Source organism: Oncorhynchus mykiss, chromosome 11 (assembly GCF_057628025.1).
Source record: "Oncorhynchus mykiss isolate SJ-2025 chromosome 11, ASM5762802v1, whole genome shotgun sequence".
NCBI classification, from domain to species: Eukaryota; Metazoa; Chordata; class Actinopteri; order Salmoniformes; family Salmonidae; genus Oncorhynchus; species Oncorhynchus mykiss.
In genome coordinates this window covers 83058787-83077500 of record NC_143032.1, presented here as the reverse complement: position 1 = coordinate 83077500, position 18714 = coordinate 83058787, and the positions used below count along the sequence as shown (strand labels likewise).

The following is an 18714-nucleotide window of genomic DNA, read 5'->3' as shown; positions in this document are numbered from 1 at the left end:
TGTGCTTATCAATGAACAAGCACCTTTTTTCCCCCAGTCCTATGATAAAATAATTGTCATACAAAAGTATTCCTGTGCGTGAAGTTGCAAATGCATTTGTTATTACTAAATGTGTAATGTGATAGGTATTTTATCATGACTCTTTTCTAATGTAACAGTATAACTTTAGACCTTTCCCTCGCCCATACCCGGGCTCGAACCAGGGACACTCTGCACACATCAACAACAGTCACCCACGAAGCATCGTTACCCATCGCTCCACAAAAGCCGCGGCCCTTGCAGAGCAAAGGGGAACCACTACTTCAAGGTCTCAGAGCAAGTGACGTCACCGATTGAAACGCTATTTAGCGCGAACACCGCTAACTAGCTAGCCATTTCACATCCGTTACACTAACACACAAAAACGCATTTCAGAAATACAATATTTAATCCGTTGTTTTCCTAAAATGGATGATGATGCAATCTTTGTGAGAGGGAGGGAATCTGATTGAATTGGTCCTCAACTTGCGGCTCAGACACTTCATTTAGGATAAATGCAGTTATCCTATCCCGGAGCAGGTTCGCTCTGAACGATTCGTTGCCATAGAAATGTACCTGGCTAAAAAGGTTTGAGCCACATTCGTGGTACCGGTTATCCCGAGTTGAACTCAGAGTTGACCAAAGTTAACTCGCTAACTCCTCAAACCATATACGTAGTATAGTGCTCCGGGAAAATCAATTTGAGAAACGGAGTTTAATTCAACTCCATCTGTCACTCTGTCAAACACCAGCAGGGGGAGCGAGAGTAACACAAACGGAATGCAGATAGGCCTAGCCATGCAATTATATTATGTTAACATAGGTGGATCTACCCTGGCTATTGAATTATATTCAACCTAGTAAATTCTATATTCGTAGTATATAGTGCTCAGGTCTTACCACTGTGGACAAAAACCAGCTGTCCCAGATGGATGTGTTGTAGGGTACAGTTCAGGAGCGGCCTGGTGGGGGCGCTCTTCAGCGCCAGGTGGCCATTGTTGGGCGGAGTCACAATCACCTGTAGCTCCTCAGGGGGCGTGTCCTCATCCTGGGCGTCCAAATTCTCAGGGCGGATCTCTGTCACCGACCTCTCCCACACCTGAGGGGGGGGGGACCAATTATATCAATCCCACACTTAAGGAGGCAACCAATCAAATCAATCACATTTCAAAGACCTTTAAAAATATATATATTTTGTATTGTTCGATTCCAATAATCATCACATTGCCACATTGTTTAAAAGCATTCTTCTGTCACATTGGGCTTTTCTGTATCCCGGGCAAAAACCAAACTGTTATTGTAAGTAAGTGAAGCCTGCTTAGTGCGCCTAAGTGGTATTTCAAACAGAACTAATGGCAGTAATAATCATTGCAGTGAACTCTGACCTGTGGCTTGTCTTTTTATGTCCTGACTAAGCTTGTCTTTAACACATGCTCGCGTGCACACACACTTTTCAATTATCACTTGACTTGAAATGAACAGGCTTTGACACCAAACATCTAGTCACCACAAGAGAGGTTAACATCTAGTCACCACAGGAGAAGTCAACATCTAGTCACCACAAGAGAGGTCAACATCTAGTCGCCACAAGAGAGGTTAACATCTAGTCACCACAGGAGAGGTCAACATCTAGTCACCACAGGAGAGGTCAACATCTAGTCACCACAGGAGAGGTCAACATCTAGTCACCACAAGAGAGGTTAACATCTAGTCACCACAGGAGAGGTCAACATCTAGTCACCACAGGAGAGGTCAACATCTAGTCACCACAGGAGAGGTCAACATCTAGTCACCACAAGAGAGGTTAACATCTAGTCACCACAAGAGAGGTTAACATCTAGTCACCACAAGAGAGGTTAACATCTAGTCACCACAAGAGAGGTCAACATCTTGTCACCTCTGTGTGTGTGTGTGTGTGTGTGTGTGTGTGTGTGTGTGTGTGTGTGTGTGTGTGTGTGTGTGTGTGTGTGTGTGTGTGTGTGTGTGTGTGTGTGTACAGGAAGTGCACTTCCAATGTGAGGCTTCAGAGAGGAAGTCACAGAGGGAGAAGACAGCAAACAGACAAACAGATATTTTTAAAGCAAACACATGCGGAATGCTGCCTAGTCCTGTTTTAAAAAACAGCCTAGTGGAAAGCTACGGCTGAGGACAGGAACAGGTTCATAAACAGCCTCGTGGAAGCTACGGCTGAGGACAGGAACAGGTTCATAAACAGCCTCGTGGAAAGCTACGGTTCAGGACAGGAACAGGTACATAAACAGCCTCGTGGAAGGCTACGGTTCAGGACAGGAACAGGTACATAAACAGCCTCGTGGAAAGCTACGGCTGAGGACAGGAACAGGTACATAAACAGCCTCGTGGAAAGCTACGGCTGAGGACAGGAACAGGTACATAAACAGCCTCGTGGAAAGCTACGGCTGAGGACAGGAACAGGTACATAAACAGCCTCGTGGAAAGCTACGGCTGAGGACCGGAACAGGTACATAAACAGCCTCGTGGAAAGCTACGGCTGAGGACAGGAACAGGTACATAAACAGCCTCGTGGAAAGCTACGGCTGAGGACCGGAACAGGTACATAAACAGCCTCGTGGAAAGCTACGGCTGAGGACAGGAACAGGTACATAAACAGCCTCGTGGAAAGCTACGGCTGAGGACAGGAACAGGTACATAAACAGCCTCCTTGGAAGGCTACGGCTGAGGACAGCAACAACACAAGCACACTCATGCACACTGACACTCCAACACACACACACAGGCTCACTTCATTTGCTCACACACACATAACATGCACACACATTTATACTGACTCTGCACACACACACTCATCATATACGCTGCTGCTACTCTGTTTATCATATATCCTGATGCCTGAGTCACCTTACCCTTATACATATCTACCTATATCACTCCAGTATCCCTGTACATTGTTAATATGGTACTGACTCCGTATATAGTATGATTACCCCTATACATATCTACCTCCATCACTCCAGTATCCCTGCACATTGTTAATATGGTACTGAACTGACCCTGTACAGTGACTTGCAAATGTATTCAACCCCTTTGGCATTTTTCATATTTTGTTGCCTTACAACCTGGAATTAAAAGCCACATTTTGCAGCATTTTCAGCTGCAGGTCTCTTGGGGTCTGTCTTTATATCATAACCGCCATCGATAAAAGACAGTACTGTGCAGCCGTCTTCATCGACCTGGCCAAGGCTTTCGACTCAATCACCATATTCTTATCGGCAGACTCAGTAGCCTCGGTTTTTCTAATGACTGCCTTGCCTGGTTCGCCAACTACTTTGCAGACAGAGTTCAGTGTGTCCAATCGGAGGGCATGCTGTCCGGTCCTCTGGCAGTCTCTATGTGGGTGCCACAGGGTTCAATTCTCAGGCCGACTCTTTTCTCTGTATATATCAATGATGTTGCTCTTGCTGCGGGCGATTCCCTGATCCACCTCTACGCATACGACACCATTCTGTATACTTCTGGCCCTTCCTTGGACACTGTGCTATCTAACCTCCAAACGAGATTCAATGCCATACAACACTCCTTCCGTGGCCTCCAACTGCTCTTAAACGCTAGCAAAACCAAATGCATGCTTTTCAACCGTTCGCTGCCTGCATCCGCACGCCCGACTAGCATCACCACCCTGGATGGTTCCGACCTAGAATATGTGGACATCTATAAGTACCTAGGTGTCTGGCTAGAATGTAACCTCTCCTTCCAGACTCATATCAAATATCTCCAATCCCAAATAAAATCTAGAATCGGCTTTCTATTTCGCAACAAAGCCTCCTTCACTCACGCCGCCAAACTTACCCTCGTAAAACTGACTATCCTACCGATCCTCGACTTCGGCGATGTCATCTACAAAATAGCTTCCAATACTCTACTCAGCAAACTGGATGCAGTTTATCACAGTGCCATCCGTTTTGTTACTAAAGCACCTTATACCACCCACCACTGCGACCTGTATGCTCTAGTCGGCTGGCCCTCGCTACATATTCGTCGCCAGACCCACTGGCTCCAGGTCATCTACAAGTCCATGCTAGGTAAAGCTCCGCCTTATCTCAGTTCACTGGTCACGACGGCAACACCCACCCGTAGCATGCGCTCCAGCAGGTGTATCTCACTGATCACCCCTAAAGCCAACACCTCATTTGGCCGCCTTTCCTTCCAGTTCTCTGCTGCCTGTGCTGGAACGAATTGCAAAAATCGTTGAAGTTGGAGACTTGTATCTTTATCAACTTTAAACATCTGCTATCTGAGCAGCTAACCGATCGCTGCAGCTGTGCATAGTCCATCGGTAAATAGCCCACCCAATTTACCTACCTCATCCCCATACTGTTTTTATTTATTTACTTTTCTGCTCTTTTGCACACCAGTATCTCTACCTGCACATGACCATCTGATCATTTATCACTCCAGTGTTAATCTGCTAAATTGTAATTATCCGCCTACCTCCTCATGCCTTTTGCACACAATGTATATAGACTATTTTTTCTTTTTTTCTGTGTTATTGACTTGTTTATTGTTTACTCCATGTGTAACTCTGTGTTGTTGTCTGTTCACACTGCTATGCTTTATCTTGGCCAGGTCGCAGTTGTAAATGAAAACTTGTTCTCAACTAACCAACCTGGTTAAATAAAGGTGAAATTAAAAATGGAAATACACATAATAGTCCAAATTGAAATTAAAAAATAACTTGTCTCAAATAGATACAAATTTAAAAAATGGAAAAGTGGTGCGTTCTGGACTTTACGGAAGAGTGGCCAGAAAAAAGCCATTGTTTAAAGAAAGAAATAAGCAAACACATTTGGTGTTTGCTAAAAGGCATTTGGGAGACTCTCCAAACATATGGAAGAAGCTGGGACGGATGTTCACCTTTCAGCAGGAAAATGACCCATAGCATTACTGCATACTTTAGCATACTGCTAAAGCAACACTCGAGTGGTTCAAGGGGAAACATTTAAATGTCTTGGAATGGCCTAGTCAAAGCCCAGACCTCAATTCAATTGAGAATCTGTGGTATGACTTAACGATTGCTGTACACTAGCGGAACCCATCCAACTTGAAGGAGCTGGAGCAGTTTTGCCTTGAAGAATGGGCAAAAATCCCAGTGGCTAGATGTGCCAAGCTTATTTTTTATTTTTTTTATTTCACCTTTATGTAACCAGGTAGGCCAGTTGAGAACAAATTCACATTTGCAACTGTGACCTGGCCAAGATAAAGCGTAGCAATTTGACACATACAACAACACAGAGTTACACCTGGAATAAACAAAACATACAGTCAATAATACAGTAGAACAAAAGAAAACAAAAAGTCTATATACAGTGAGTGCAAATGAGGTAAGATAAGGGAGTTAAGGAAATAAATAGGCCATGGTGGCGAAGTAATTACAATATAGCAATTAAACACTGGAATGGTAGATCGGCAGAAGATGAATGTGCAGGTAGAGATACTGGGGTGCAAAGGAGCTAAATAACTAAATAAACACCAGTATGGGGAGGAGGTAGGTAGATAGCCCATCTATGTACAGGTGCAGTGATCTGTGAGCTGCTCTGACAGCTGGTGCGTAAAGCTAGTGAGGGAGATGTAATAAAGCCTCTTGAAAAAGTCCAAACTTGACCCAGAAAATATAAAAAACCATCGGCCTATATCGAATCTTCAATTCCTATCAAAAAATATTGAAAAATCTGTTGCACAGTAACTCACTGCCTTCCTGAAGACAAACAATGTATACGAAATGCTTCAGTCTGGTTTTAGACCCCATCATAGCACTGAGACTGCACTTGTGAAGGTGGTAAATTACCTTTTAATGGTGTCAGACCGAGGCTCTGCATCTGTCCTCGTGCTCCTAGACCTTAGTGCTGCTTTTGATACCATCGATCACCACATTCTTTTGAAGAGATTGGAAACCCAAATTGGTCTACACGGACAAGTTCTGGCCTGGTTTAGATCTTACAGTGCCTTGCGAAAGTATTCGGCCCCCTTGAACTTTGCGACCTTTTGCCACATTTCAGGCTTCAAACATAAAGATATAAAACTGTATTTTTTTGTGAAGAATCAACAACAAGTGGGACACAATCATCAAGTGGAACGACATTTATTGGATATTTCAAACTTCTTTAACAAATCAAAAACTGAAAAATTGGGCGTGCAAAATTATTCAGCCCCTTTACTTTCAGTGCAGCAAACTCTCTCCAGAAGTTCAGTGAGGATCTCTGAATGATCCAATGTTGACCTAAATGACTAATGATGATAAATACAATCCACCTGTGTGTAATCAAGTCTCCGTATAAATGCACCTGCACTGTGATAGTCTCAGAGGTCCGTTAAAAGCGCAGAGAGCATCATGAAGAACAAGGAACACACCAGGCAGGTCCGAGATACTGTTGTGAAGAAGTTTAAAGCCGGATTTGGATACAAAAAGATTTCCCAAGCTTTAAACATCCCAAGGAGCACTGTGCAAGCGATAATATTGACATGGAAGGAGTATCAGACCACTGCAAATCTACCAAGACCTGGCCGTCCCTCTAAACTTTCAGCTCATACAAGGAGAAGACTGATCCGAGATGCAGCCAAGAGGCCCATGATCACTCTGGATGAACTGCAGAGATCTACAGCTGAGGTGGGAGACTCTGTCCATAGGACAACAATCAGTCGTATATTGCACAAATCTTGCCTTTATGGAAGAGTGGCAAGAAGAAAGCCATTTCTTAAAGATATCCATTAAAAGTGTTGTTTAAAGTTTGCCACAAGCCACCTGGGAGACACACCAAACATGTGGAAGAAGGTGCTCTGGTCAGATGAAACCAAAATTGAACTTTTTGGCAACAATGCAAAACGTTATGTTTGGCGTAAAAGCAACACAGCTCATCACCCTGAACACACCATCCCCACTGTCAAACATGGTGGTGGCAGCATCATGGTTTGGGCCTGCTTTTCTTCAGCAGGGACAGGGAAGATGGTTAAAATTGATGGGAAGATGGATGGAGCCAAATACAGGACCATTCTGGAAGAAAACCTGATGGAGTCTGCAAAAGACCTGAGACTGGGACGGAGATTTGTCTTCCAACAAGACAATGATCCAAAACATAAAGCAAAATCTACAATGGAATGGTTCCATAATAAACATATCCAGGTGTTAGAATGGCCAAGTCAAAGTCCAGACCTGAATCCAATCGAGAATCTGTGGAAAGAACTGAAAACTGCTGTTCACAAATGCTCTCCATCCAACCTCACTGAGCTCAAGCTGTTTTGCAAGGAGGAATGGGAAAAAAATTCAGTCTCTCGATGTGCAAAACTGATAGAGACATACCCCAAGCGACTTACAGCTGTAATCGCAGCAAAAGGTGGCGCTACAAAGTATTAACTTAAGGGGGCTGAATAATTTTGCACGCCCAATTTTTCAGTTTTTGATTTGTTAACAAGTTTGAAATATCCAATAAATGTCGTTCCACTTCATGATTGTGTCCCACTTGTTGTTGATTCTTCACAAAAAAATACAGTTTTATATCTTTATGTTTGAAGCCTGAAATGTGGCAAAAGGTCGCAAAGTTCAAGGGGGCCGAATACTTTCGCAAGGCACTGTATCTGTCGGAAAGATATCAGTTTGTCTCTGTGAATGGTTTTGTCCTCTGACAAATCAACTGTAAATGTCGGTGTTCCTCAAGGTTCCGTTTAAGGACCACTATTGTTTTCACTATATATTTTACCTCTTGGGCATGTCATTCAAAAACATAATGTTAACTTTCACTGCTATGCGGATGACACTGCTATGCTGAACATTTCAATGAAACATGGTGAAGCCCCAAAATTGCCCTCGCTAGAAGCCTGTGTTTCAGACATAAGGAAGTGGATGGCTGCAAACGTTCTACTTTTAAACTCGGACAAAACAGAGATGCTTGTTCTAGGTCCCAAGACACAAAGAGATCTTCTGTTGACTCTGACAATTAATCTTGATGGTTGTACAGTCGTCTCAAATAAAACTGAAGGACCTCGGCGTTACTCTGGACCCTGATCTCTCTTTTGACGAACATATCAAGACTATTTCAAATAGAGCTTTTTTCCATCTACGTAACATTGCAAAAATCTGAAACTTTCTTTCCAAAAATGATGCAGAAAAATTAATCCATGCTTTTGTTACTAAATAAACTTCAGTTAGTGCTAAATACAGCTGCTAGAATCCTGACTAGAACCAAAACAATTTGATCATATTACTCCAGTGCTAGCCTCCCTACACTGGCTTCCTGTTAAGGCAAGGGCTGATTTCAAGGTTTTACTGCTAACCTACAACGCATTACATGGGCTTGCTCCTACCTATCTTTCCGATTTGGCCCTGCCGTACACTACATACCTACACGTACGCTATGGTCACAAGACGCAGGCCTCCTAATTGTCCCTAGAATTTCTAAGCAAACAGCTGGAGGCAGGGCTTTCTCCTATAGAGCTCCATTTTTATGGAATGGTCTGCCTACCCATGTGAGAGACGCAGACTCGGTCTCAACCTTTAAGTCTTTACTGAAGACTCATCTCTTCAGTGGGTCATATGATTGAGTGTAGTCTGGCCCAGGAGTGTGAAGGTGAAAGGAAAGGCTCTGGAGCAACGAACCGCCCTTGCTGTCTCTGCCTGGCCGGTTCCCCTCTCTCCACTGGGAGTCTCTGCCTCTAACACATTTACAGGGGCTGAGTCACTGGCTTACTGGTGCTCTTTCATGCCGTCCCTAGGAGGGATGCGTCACTTGAGTGGGTTGAGTCACTGATGTGATCTTCCTGTCTGGGTTGGCGCCCCCCCCCCTTGGGGTGTGCCGTGGAGATCTTTGTGGGCTATACTCGGCCTTGTCTCAGGATGGTAAGTTGGTGGTTGAAGATATCCCTCTAGTGGTGTGGGGGCTGTGCTTTGGCAAAGTGGGTGGGGTTATATCCTTCCTGTTTGGCCCTGTCCGGGGGTATCATCGGATGGGGCCACAGTGTCTCCTGACCCCTCCTGTCTCAGCCTCCAGTATTTATGCTGCAGAAGTTTATGTGTCGGGGGACTAGGGTCAGTTTGTTATATCTGGAGTACTTCTCCTGTCTTATTCGGTGTCCTGTGTGAATTTAAGTATGTTCTCTCTAATTCGCTCTTTCTCTCTTTCTTTTTCTCTCTCGGAGGACCTGAGCCCTAGGACCATGCCTCAGGACTACCTGGCATGATGACTCCTTGCTGTCCCCAGTCCACTTGGCCGTGCTGCTGCTCCAGTTTCAACTGTTCTGCCTGCGGCTATGGAACCCTGACCTGTTCACCGGAAGTGCTACCTGTCCCAGACCTGCTGTTTTCAACTCTCTAGAGACAGCAGGAGCGGTAGAGATACTCTTAATGATCGGCTATGAAAAGCCAACTGACATTTACTCCTGAGGTGACCATGCTTGACCATGCTGGTCATTTATGAACATTTGAACATCTTGGCCATGTTCTGTTATAATCTTCACCCGGCATAGCCAGAAGAGGACTGGCCACCCCTCATAGCCTGGTTCCTCTCTAGGTTTCTTCCTAGGTTTTGGCCTTTCTAGGGAGTTTTTCCTAGCCACCGTGCTTCTACACCTGCATTGCTTGCTGTTTGGGGTTTTAGGCTGGGTTTCTGTACAGCACTTTGAGATATCAGCTGATGTAAGAAGGGCTATTTCAATAAATTAGATTTTAATTTGATTTGATCCTATGTGACAGGTCTACTGTCACCAGTCCTATATGACAAGACCTGTACTGTCACCAGTCCTATATGACAAGACCTGTACTGTCACCAGTCCTATATGACAGGTCTACTGTCACCAGTCCTATATGACAAGACCTGTACTGTCACCAGTCCTATATGACAGGTCTACTGTCACCAGTCCTATATGACAGATCTACTGTCACCAGTCCTATATGACAGGTCCTGGGTTGCCAGGTGTACGTAATGAGGGTTGCCAGGTGTGTGTAATGAGTGTTGCTAGATGTGCGTAATGAGTGTTGCCAGGTGTGCGTAATGAGGGTTGCCAGGTGTGTGTAATGAGGGTTGCCAGGTGTGCATAATGATGGGTTCTCACCCTGAGAACCATGTTAGTGGGGATGATTGGAGGATTCACCCTGAGAACGCTGTTAGTGGGGATGATTGGAGGGCTCACCCTGAGACCCATGTCGGCAGGGATGATTGGAGGACTCACCCTGAGAACCATGTCGGCAGTGATGATTGGAGGACTCACCCTGAGAACCATGTCGGCAGTGATGATTGGAGGACTCCCCTTGTGACCCATGTCGGCTGGGATGATTGGAGGACTCACCCTGAGAACCATGTCGGCAGTGATGATTGGAGAACTCACCCTGAGAACCATGTCGGCAGCGATGATTGGAGGACTCACCCTGAGAACCATGTCGGCAGTGATGAATGTAGGACTCACCCTTAGAACCATGTCGGCATTGGTGATTGGAGGACTCACCCTGAGGACCCTGTCGGCAGCGATGATTGGAGGACTCACCCTGAGAACCCTGTTGGTCAGTGAGGACTAGAGGACTCACCCTGAGAACCCTGTTGGTCAGTGAGGACTAGAGGACTCACCCTGAGGACCCTGTTGGTCAGTGAGGACTAGAGGACTCACCCTGAGAACCCTGTTGGCCAGTGAGGACTAGAGGACTCACCCTGATGACCCTGTTGGTCAGTGAGGACTAGAGGACTCACCCTGAGAACCCTGTTGGTCAGTGAGGACTAGAGGACTCACCCTGAGAACCCTGTTGGTCAGTGATGACTAGAGGACACCCCGAGGACCCTGTCGGCGGCGATGATTGGAGGACTCACCCTGAGAACCCTGTTGGTCAGTGAGGACTAGAGGACTCACCCTGAGGACCCTGTTGGCGGTGATGACTGGATGCTGGTCGTTGACGGCTGTAACCTGGATGTACACGGTACAGGGAGAGCTCTGTTTCCTCAGGCCTGTGTCGTTGGCCACCACAGTGAAGTTGTCTTCTAACGTCTCACTGCTGTCATGTATGTAGTAGATTACCCCCTGCTCCACCTAGAGGGCGAGAAAGTTAAGAGACTAAAATTAAACAATTACATTCATTTAAGAAATGCTTATGCACGGGTTATGAAGTCCTTAATGTAGGTGCATAGTAGATTAAGGCATACGGGTATAATTCAAGACAAAGCATTCATAAAGCATTGTATGACGTGTTCCACGTGTCTATAAATTGGTTATAAAAGTATTATCATAATCAATAGTTTGATTGATTACTCCACATGAGAAACTAAACCAATGAAACACTGAGCATCCGGAGGTACATACATATGATGTGTTTTTAGCTTGCGTAGGCTATATATTCTTCTCTGATATTATTCGCAAGAACAATCCAAATATGAACAATCATTGGAGAACTTCACATATTTTTTATATTTTTGTTCAACATGAAGAAAGAGAGAACGACAGAAAGAGATAAGAGTCACGGAAACCAAACCAGCAACGCGCGTGCGCCATCGTGCATAAATGCATTTTGTCCCCCTACACCAAACGCGATCACGACACGCAGGTTAAAATATCAAAACAAACTCTGAACCAATGACATTAATTTGGGGACGGGTCGAAAAGCATTAAACATGCATGGCAATTTAGCTAGCTAGCTTGCACTTGCTAGCTAGTTTGTCCTATTTAGCTAGCTAGCTTGCACTTGCTAGCTAGTTTGTCCTATTTAGCTAGCTAGCTTGCACTTGCTAGCTAGTTTGTCCTATTTAGCTAGCTTGCTGTTGCTAGCTAATTTGTCCCGGGATATAAACATTGAGTTGTTATTTTACCTGAAATGCACAAGGTCCTCTACTCCGACAATTAATCCACACATAAAATCCACACATAAAACGGCCAACGAATCATTTCTAGTCATCTCTCCTCCTTCCAGGCTTTTTCATCTTTGAACTTATATGGTGATGGCATCTACACTTTTACTACGACTACCGGCAAAAAAAAATGTCTTTCAATCACCCACGTGGGTATAACCAATGAGGAGATGGCACGTGGGTACAGGACTTTCAGTGCAATCTGCATTAGAAATAGAAAGGAGTTCTATTTTAGCCCTTGGCAAAGCAGATGCTCGTTGGCGCGCGCGAGCAGTGTGGGTGCAATAATTGAATAACATAGATTTCTAAATTTACTTTGCGACGCTCGCGCACACAACGTGTCCGGTCTGGTCAGCATGTTACATTACCTGCCGTCTGGTGAAAACCCGTAGAGGAACCCCGGGGTAACGTGAATGTTCAATGTGGCCATTCTGCGGGGGTTCAGACAAACTATACAGGAAGTTGAGGCCAGAGAAGTGTCGGTTGGTGACCCTGAGCACTTCCTGGGTCAAAGCCTTGGATCCGCCCTCTCTGAGGGTGAAGTTCAACACCTGTAGTAGTAGAAGGATTAGCATTTATTATTCGCTCGCAGTCATAGACTGAAATGTAAAGCATTTCATAGCACCGTTTGCACTGAATCCTGTGCATATGATAAATAAACTTTGATTTGTACACCACTTTACAAACCATAAATTGTCAACGCACAATAAAAACCTATGATAGCATAAATAATTACACCATACAAAACCTAAAATGCAATAATTCTAAAATGACAATACCTGTAGAGGGATGAGGTGGACGATGATGTCCACGGACATGCTGATATTGTTGACCTCCGTGACCCCGTTGGAGACATCCAATAGGAAGGTGTCATTGACCTAAACAGGAAGAAGAGACATGGATCTTTTAGTCATTTAGCAGACACTCTTATCCAGAGAAACGTACAATCAGTGCAACTTAGGTAGGTAAAAACAACCACATATCACTGTCATTGCAAGTCAAATCTTTTTCCAAAAAACCCAGGAAAAGACAAATGTGCGTGTGAGAACAAGTGTGAGAAAGATGAGTATCGTGGCTTTGGGATGGTCTAGGGGATAGTTTGGGGTGGTCTAGGGGATAGTTTAGGGGTGCTCTAGGGGATAGTTTAGGGGTCGGTCTAGGGGATAGTTTAGGGGTGGTCTAGGGGATAGTTTAGGGGTGGTCTAGGGGATAGTTTAGGGGTGGTCTAGGGGATAGTTTAGGGGTGGTCTAGGGGATAGTTTAGGGGTGGTCTAGGGGAGAGTTTAGGGGTCGGTCTAGGGGATAGTTTAGGGGTGGTCTAGGGGATAGTTTAGGGGTAGTCTAGGGGATAGTTTAGGGGTGGTCTAGGGGATAGTTTAGGGGTGGTCTAGGGGATAGTTTAGGGGTGGTCTAGGGGATAGTTTAGGGGTGGTCTAGGGGATAGTTTAGGGGTAGTCTAGGGTATAGTTTAGGGGTGGTCTAGGGGATAGTTTAGGGGTCGTTCTAGGGGATAGTTTAGGGGTGGTCTAGGGGATAGTTTAGGGGTGGTCTAGGGGATAGTTTGGTTGTGGTCTAGGGGATAGTTTGGTTGTGGTCTAGGGGATAGTTTGGTTGTGGGCTAGGGGATAGTTTGGGGGCGGTCTAAGGGATAGTTTGGGGGTGGTCTAGGGGATAGTTTAGGGGTGATCTACGGGATAGTTTAGGGGTGGTCTAGGGGATAGTTTGGTTGTGGTCTAGGGGATAGTTTGGGGGTGGTCTAGGGTATAGTTTGGGGGCGGTCTAGGGGATAGTTTGGTTGTGGTCTAGGGGATAGTTTGGAGGTGGTCTAGCGGATAGTTTGGGGGGGGTCTAGGGGATAGTTTGGTTGTGGTCTAGGGGATAGTTTGGGGGTGGTCTAGGGGATAGTTTGGTTGTAGTCTAGAGGATAGTTTGGGGTGGTCTAGGGGATAGTTTGGGGTCGGTCTAGGTTATAGTTTGGGGGTGGTCTAGGGGATAGTTTGGTTGTGGTCTATGGGATAGTTTGGAGATAGTCTAGGGGATAGTTTGGGGGTGGTCTAGAGGATAGTTTGGCGGTGGTCTAGAGGATAGTTTGGGGGTGGTCTAGGGGATAGGTTGGGGGTGGTCTAGGGGATAGTTTAGGGGTCGGTCTAGGGGATAGTTTAGGGGTGGTCTAGGGGATAGTTTAGGGGTAGTCTAGGGTATAGTTTAGGGGTGGTCTAGGGGATAGTTTAGGGGTCGTTCTAGGGGATAGTTTAGGGGTGGTCTAGGGGATAGTTTAGGGTGGTCTAGGGGATAGTTTGGTTGTGGTCTAGGGGATAGTTTGGGGGTGGTCTAGGATATAGTTTGGGGGCGGTCTAGGGGATAGTTTAGGGGTGGTCTAGGGGATAGTTTGGTTGTGGTCTTGGGGATAGTTTGGGGGTGGTCTAGGGTATAGTTTAGGGGTGATCTACGGGATAGTTTAGGGGTGGTCTAGGGGATAGTTTGGTTGTGGTCTGGGGATAGTTTGGGGGTGGTCTAGGGTATAGTTTGGGGGCGGTCTAGGGGATAGTTTAGGGGTGGTCTATGGGATAGTTTGGTTGTGATCTTGGGGATAGTTTGGGGGTGGTCTAGGGTATAGTTTGGGGGCGGTCTATGGGATAGTTTGGTTGTGGTCTAGGGGATAGTTTGGAGGTGGTCTAGCGGATAGTTTGGGGGCGGTCTAGGGGATAGTTTGGGGGTGGTCTAGGGGATAGTTTGGTTGTAGTCTAGGGGATAGTTTGGGGTCGGTCTAGGTTATAGTTTGGGGGTGGTCTAGGGGATAGTTTGGTGGTGGTCTAGGGGATAGTTTGGTTGAGGTCTATGGGATAGTTTGGAGATAGTCTAGGGGATAGTTTGGGGGTGGTCTAGAGGATAGTTTGGCGGTGGTCTATGGGATAGTTTGGAGATAGTCTAGGGGATAGTTTGGGGGTGGTCTAGAGGATAGTTTGGGGGTGGTCTAGAGGATAGTTTGGGGGTGGTCTAGGGGATAGTTTGGGGGTGGTCTAGGGGATAGTTTGGGGGTGGTCTAGGGGATAGTTTGGGGGTGGTCTAGGGGACAGTTTGGTTGTGGTCTAGGGGATAGTTTGGGGGTGGTCTAGAGGATAGTTTGGGGATTGTTTAGGGAATAGTTTGGGGATAGTCTAGGGGATAGTTTGGGGATTGTTTAGGGAATAGTTTGGGGGTAGTCTAGGGGATAGTTTAGGGGTGTTCTATGGGATAGTTTGGTTGTGGTCTAGGGGATAGTTTGAAGGTGGTCTAGGGTATAGTTTGGGGGCGGTGTAGGGGATAGTTTGGGGGTGGTCTAGGGGATAGTTTGGCGGCAGTTTAGGGGATAGTTTGGGGGTGGTCTAGAGGATAGTTTGGGGTGGTCTAGGGGATAGTTTGGTTGTAGTCTAGAGGATAGTTTGGGGTGGTCTAGGGGATAGTTTGGGGTCGGTCTAGGTTATAGTTTGGGGGTGGCCTAGGGGATAGTTTGGGGGTGGTCTAGGGGATAGTTTGGGGGTGGTCTAGGGGATAGTTTGGGGGTGGTCTAGGGGATAGTTTGGTTGTGGTCTAGGGGATAGTTTGGGGGTGGTCTAGGGTATAGTTTGGGGGCGGTCTAGGGGATAGTTTGGTTGTGGTCTAGGGGATAGTTTGGAGGTGGTCTAGCGGATAGTTTGGGGGGGGTCTAGGGGATAGTTTGGTTGTGGTCTAGGGGATAGTTTGGGGGTGGTCTAGGGGATAGTTTGGTTGTGGTCTATGGGATAGTTTGGAGATAGTCTAGGGGATAGTTTGGGGGTGGTCTAGAGGATAGTTTGGCGGTGGTCTAGAGGATAGTTTGGGGGTGGTCTAGGGGATAGGTTGGGGGTGGTCTAGGGGATAGTTTAGGGGTCGGTCTAGGGGATAGTTTAGGGGTGGTCTAGGGGATAGTTTAGGGGTAGTCTAGGGTATAGTTTAGGGGTGGTCTAGGGGATAGTTTAGGGGTCGTTCTAGGGGATAGTTTAGGGGTGGTCTAGGGGATAGTTTAGGGTGGTCTAGGGGATAGTTTGGTTGTGGTCTAGGGGATAGTTTGGGGGTGGTCTAGGATATAGTTTGGGGGCGGTCTAGGGGATAGTTTAGGGGTGGTCTAGGGGATAGTTTGGTTGTGGTCTTGGGGATAGTTTGGGGGTGGTCTAGGGTATAGTTTAGGGGTGATCTACGGGATAGTTTAGGGGTGGTCTAGGGGATAGTTTGGTTGTGGTCTGGGGATAGTTTGGGGGTGGTCTAGGGTATAGTTTGGGGGCGGTCTAGGGGATAGTTTAGGGGTGGTCTATGGGATAGTTTGGTTGTGATCTTGGGGATAGTTTGGGGGTGGTCTAGGGTATAGTTTGGGGGCGGTCTATGGGATAGTTTGGTTGTGGTCTAGGGGATAGTTTGGAGGTGGTCTAGCGGATAGTTTGGGGGCGGTCTAGGGGATAGTTTGGGGGTGGTCTAGGGGATAGTTTGGTTGTAGTCTAGGGGATAGTTTGGGGTCGGTCTAGGTTATAGTTTGGGGGTGGTCTAGGGGATAGTTTGGTGGTGGTCTAGGGGATAGTTTGGTTGAGGTCTATGGGATAGTTTGGAGATAGTCTAGGGGATAGTTTGGGGGTGGTCTAGAGGATAGTTTGGCGGTGGTCTATGGGATAGTTTGGAGATAGTCTAGGGGATAGTTTGGGGGTGGTCTAGAGGATAGTTTGGGGGTGGTCTAGAGGATAGTTTGGGGGTGGTCTAGGGGATAGTTTGGGGGTGGTCTAGGGGATAGTTTGGGGGTGGTCTAGGGGATAGTTTGGGGGTGGTCTAGGGGACAGTTTGGTTGTGGTCTAGGGGATAGTTTGGGGGTGGTCTAGAGGATAGTTTGGGGATTGTTTAGGGAATAGTTTGGGGATAGTCTAGGGGATAGTTTGGGGATTGTTTAGGGAATAGTTTGGGGGTAGTCTAGGGGATAGTTTAGGGGTGTTCTATGGGATAGTTTGGTTGTGGTCTAGGGGATAGTTTGAAGGTGGTCTAGGGTATAGTTTGGGGGCGGTGTAGGGGATAGTTTGGGGGTGGTCTAGGGGATAGTTTGGCGGCAGTTTAGGGGATAGTTTGGGGGTGGTCTAGAGGATAGTTTGGGGTGGTCTAGGGGATAGTTTGGTTGTAGTCTAGAGGATAGTTTGGGGTGGTCTAGGGGATAGTTTGGGGTCGGTCTAGGTTATAGTTTGGGGGTGGTCTAGGGGATAGTTTGGGGGTGGTCTAGGGGATAGTTTGGGGGTGGTCTAGGGGATAGTTTGGGGGTGGTCTAGGGGATAGTTTGGTTGTGGTCTATGGGATAGTTTGGAGATAGTCTAGGGGATAGTTTGGGGGTGGTCTAGAGGATAGTTTGGGGGTGGTCTAGAGGATAGTTTGGGGGTGGTCTAGGGGATAGTTTGGGGGTGGTCTAGGGGATAGTTTGGGGGTGGTCTAGGGGATAGTTTGGGGGTGGTCTAGGGGACAGTTTGGTTGTGGTCTAGGGGATAGTTTGGGGGTGGTCTAGAGGATAGTTTGGGGATTGTTTAGGGAATAGTTTGGGGATAGTCTAGGGGATAGTTTGCGTGTGGTCTAGGGGATATTTTGGGGATGGTCTAGGGGATAGTTTGGTTGTGGTCTAGAGGATAGTTTGGCGTGGTCTAGTGGATAGTTTGGGGGTGGTCTAGGGGATAGTTTTGGGGTGGTCTAGGGGATAGTTTGGTTGTGGTCTAGAGGATAGTTTGGGGTGGTCTAGTGGATAGTTTGGGGGTGGTCTAGGGGATAGATTGGGGGTGGTCTAGAGGATAGTTTGGTTGTGGTCTAGAGGATAGTTTGGGGTGGTCTAAGGGATAGTTTGGGGTGGTCTAGGGGATAGATTGGGGGTGGTGTAGAGGATAGTTTGGTTGTGGTCTAGGGGCTAGTTTGGGGGTGGTCTAGGGGATAGTTTGGGGGTGGTCTAGGGGATAGTTTGGGGGTGGTCTAGGGGATTGTTTGGTTGTGGTCTGGAGGATAGTTTGGTTGTGGTCTAGGGGATAGTTTGGGGGTGGTCTAGGGGATAGTTTGGGGGTGGTCTAGGGGACAGTTTGGTTGTGGTCTAGGGCAGTGGTTCCCAAACTTTTTATAGCCCCGTACCCTTTCAAACATTCACATTCAACCTCCAGCTGTACCCCCTAGTCCCGAACCCCTTCAAACATTCAACCTCCAGCTGTATCCCCTCTAGCACCAGGGTCAACTCACACTCAAATGTTGTTTTTTGCCATCATTTTATGCCTGCCACACACACACACACTATAAGATACATTTATTAAACATAGGAATGAGTGTTTTTGTCACAACCCGGCTCGTGGGAAGTGACAAGGAGCTCTTATAGGAGCAGGGCGCAGGGCACAAATAATATAATAATAATCAATCATTTTGCTCTTTATTTAACCATCTTACATATAAAACCTTGAATGACGTTATGGATACTACAGTGAAAATGGTTAACTTTGTTAAAGCAAGGCCCCTGAACTCTCGTGTATTTTCTGCACTATGCAATGATATGGGCAGCGACCATGTTACGCTTTTACAACATACAGAAAGAAGTGCCCTGGTTATCAAGGGACAAAGTATTGACACGTCTTTTTGAATTGAGAGAAGAGCTTAAAGTTTTCTTTACTGACCATCATTTTCACTTGTCTGACCGCTTGCATGATGATGAGTTTCTCACACGACTGGCCTGTCTCGCCTGAATGATCTCAATCTAGGATTACGGGGACTCTACGTAACTATATGCAATGTGCGGGACAACATTGAGGCTATGATTAAGAAGTTGGACCTCTTCTCTGTCTGAATTAACAAGGACAAC

The 18714-nt window shown here is 46.4% G+C and overlaps 1 protein-coding gene across 1 annotated transcript in view; it reads right to left on the bottom strand.

Annotated features, from left to right (window-relative positions):
• The window catches only part of LOC110536657 (chondroitin sulfate proteoglycan 4), a 91569-nt gene that overhangs the window by 25875 nt on the left and 46980 nt on the right, over positions 1 to 18714 (bottom strand). Inside the window, exons 7-10 of the mRNA XM_090191259.1 lie at positions 12647 to 12745; positions 12236 to 12418; positions 10879 to 11055; positions 919 to 1117 (exon numbers count right to left, since the gene is read on the bottom strand). Of these exons, the coding sequence (XP_090047385.1) occupies positions 919 to 1117; positions 10879 to 11055; positions 12236 to 12418; positions 12647 to 12745 (658 nt within the window). The remainder of the gene's footprint in view (positions 1 to 918; positions 1118 to 10878; positions 11056 to 12235; positions 12419 to 12646; positions 12746 to 18714) is intronic.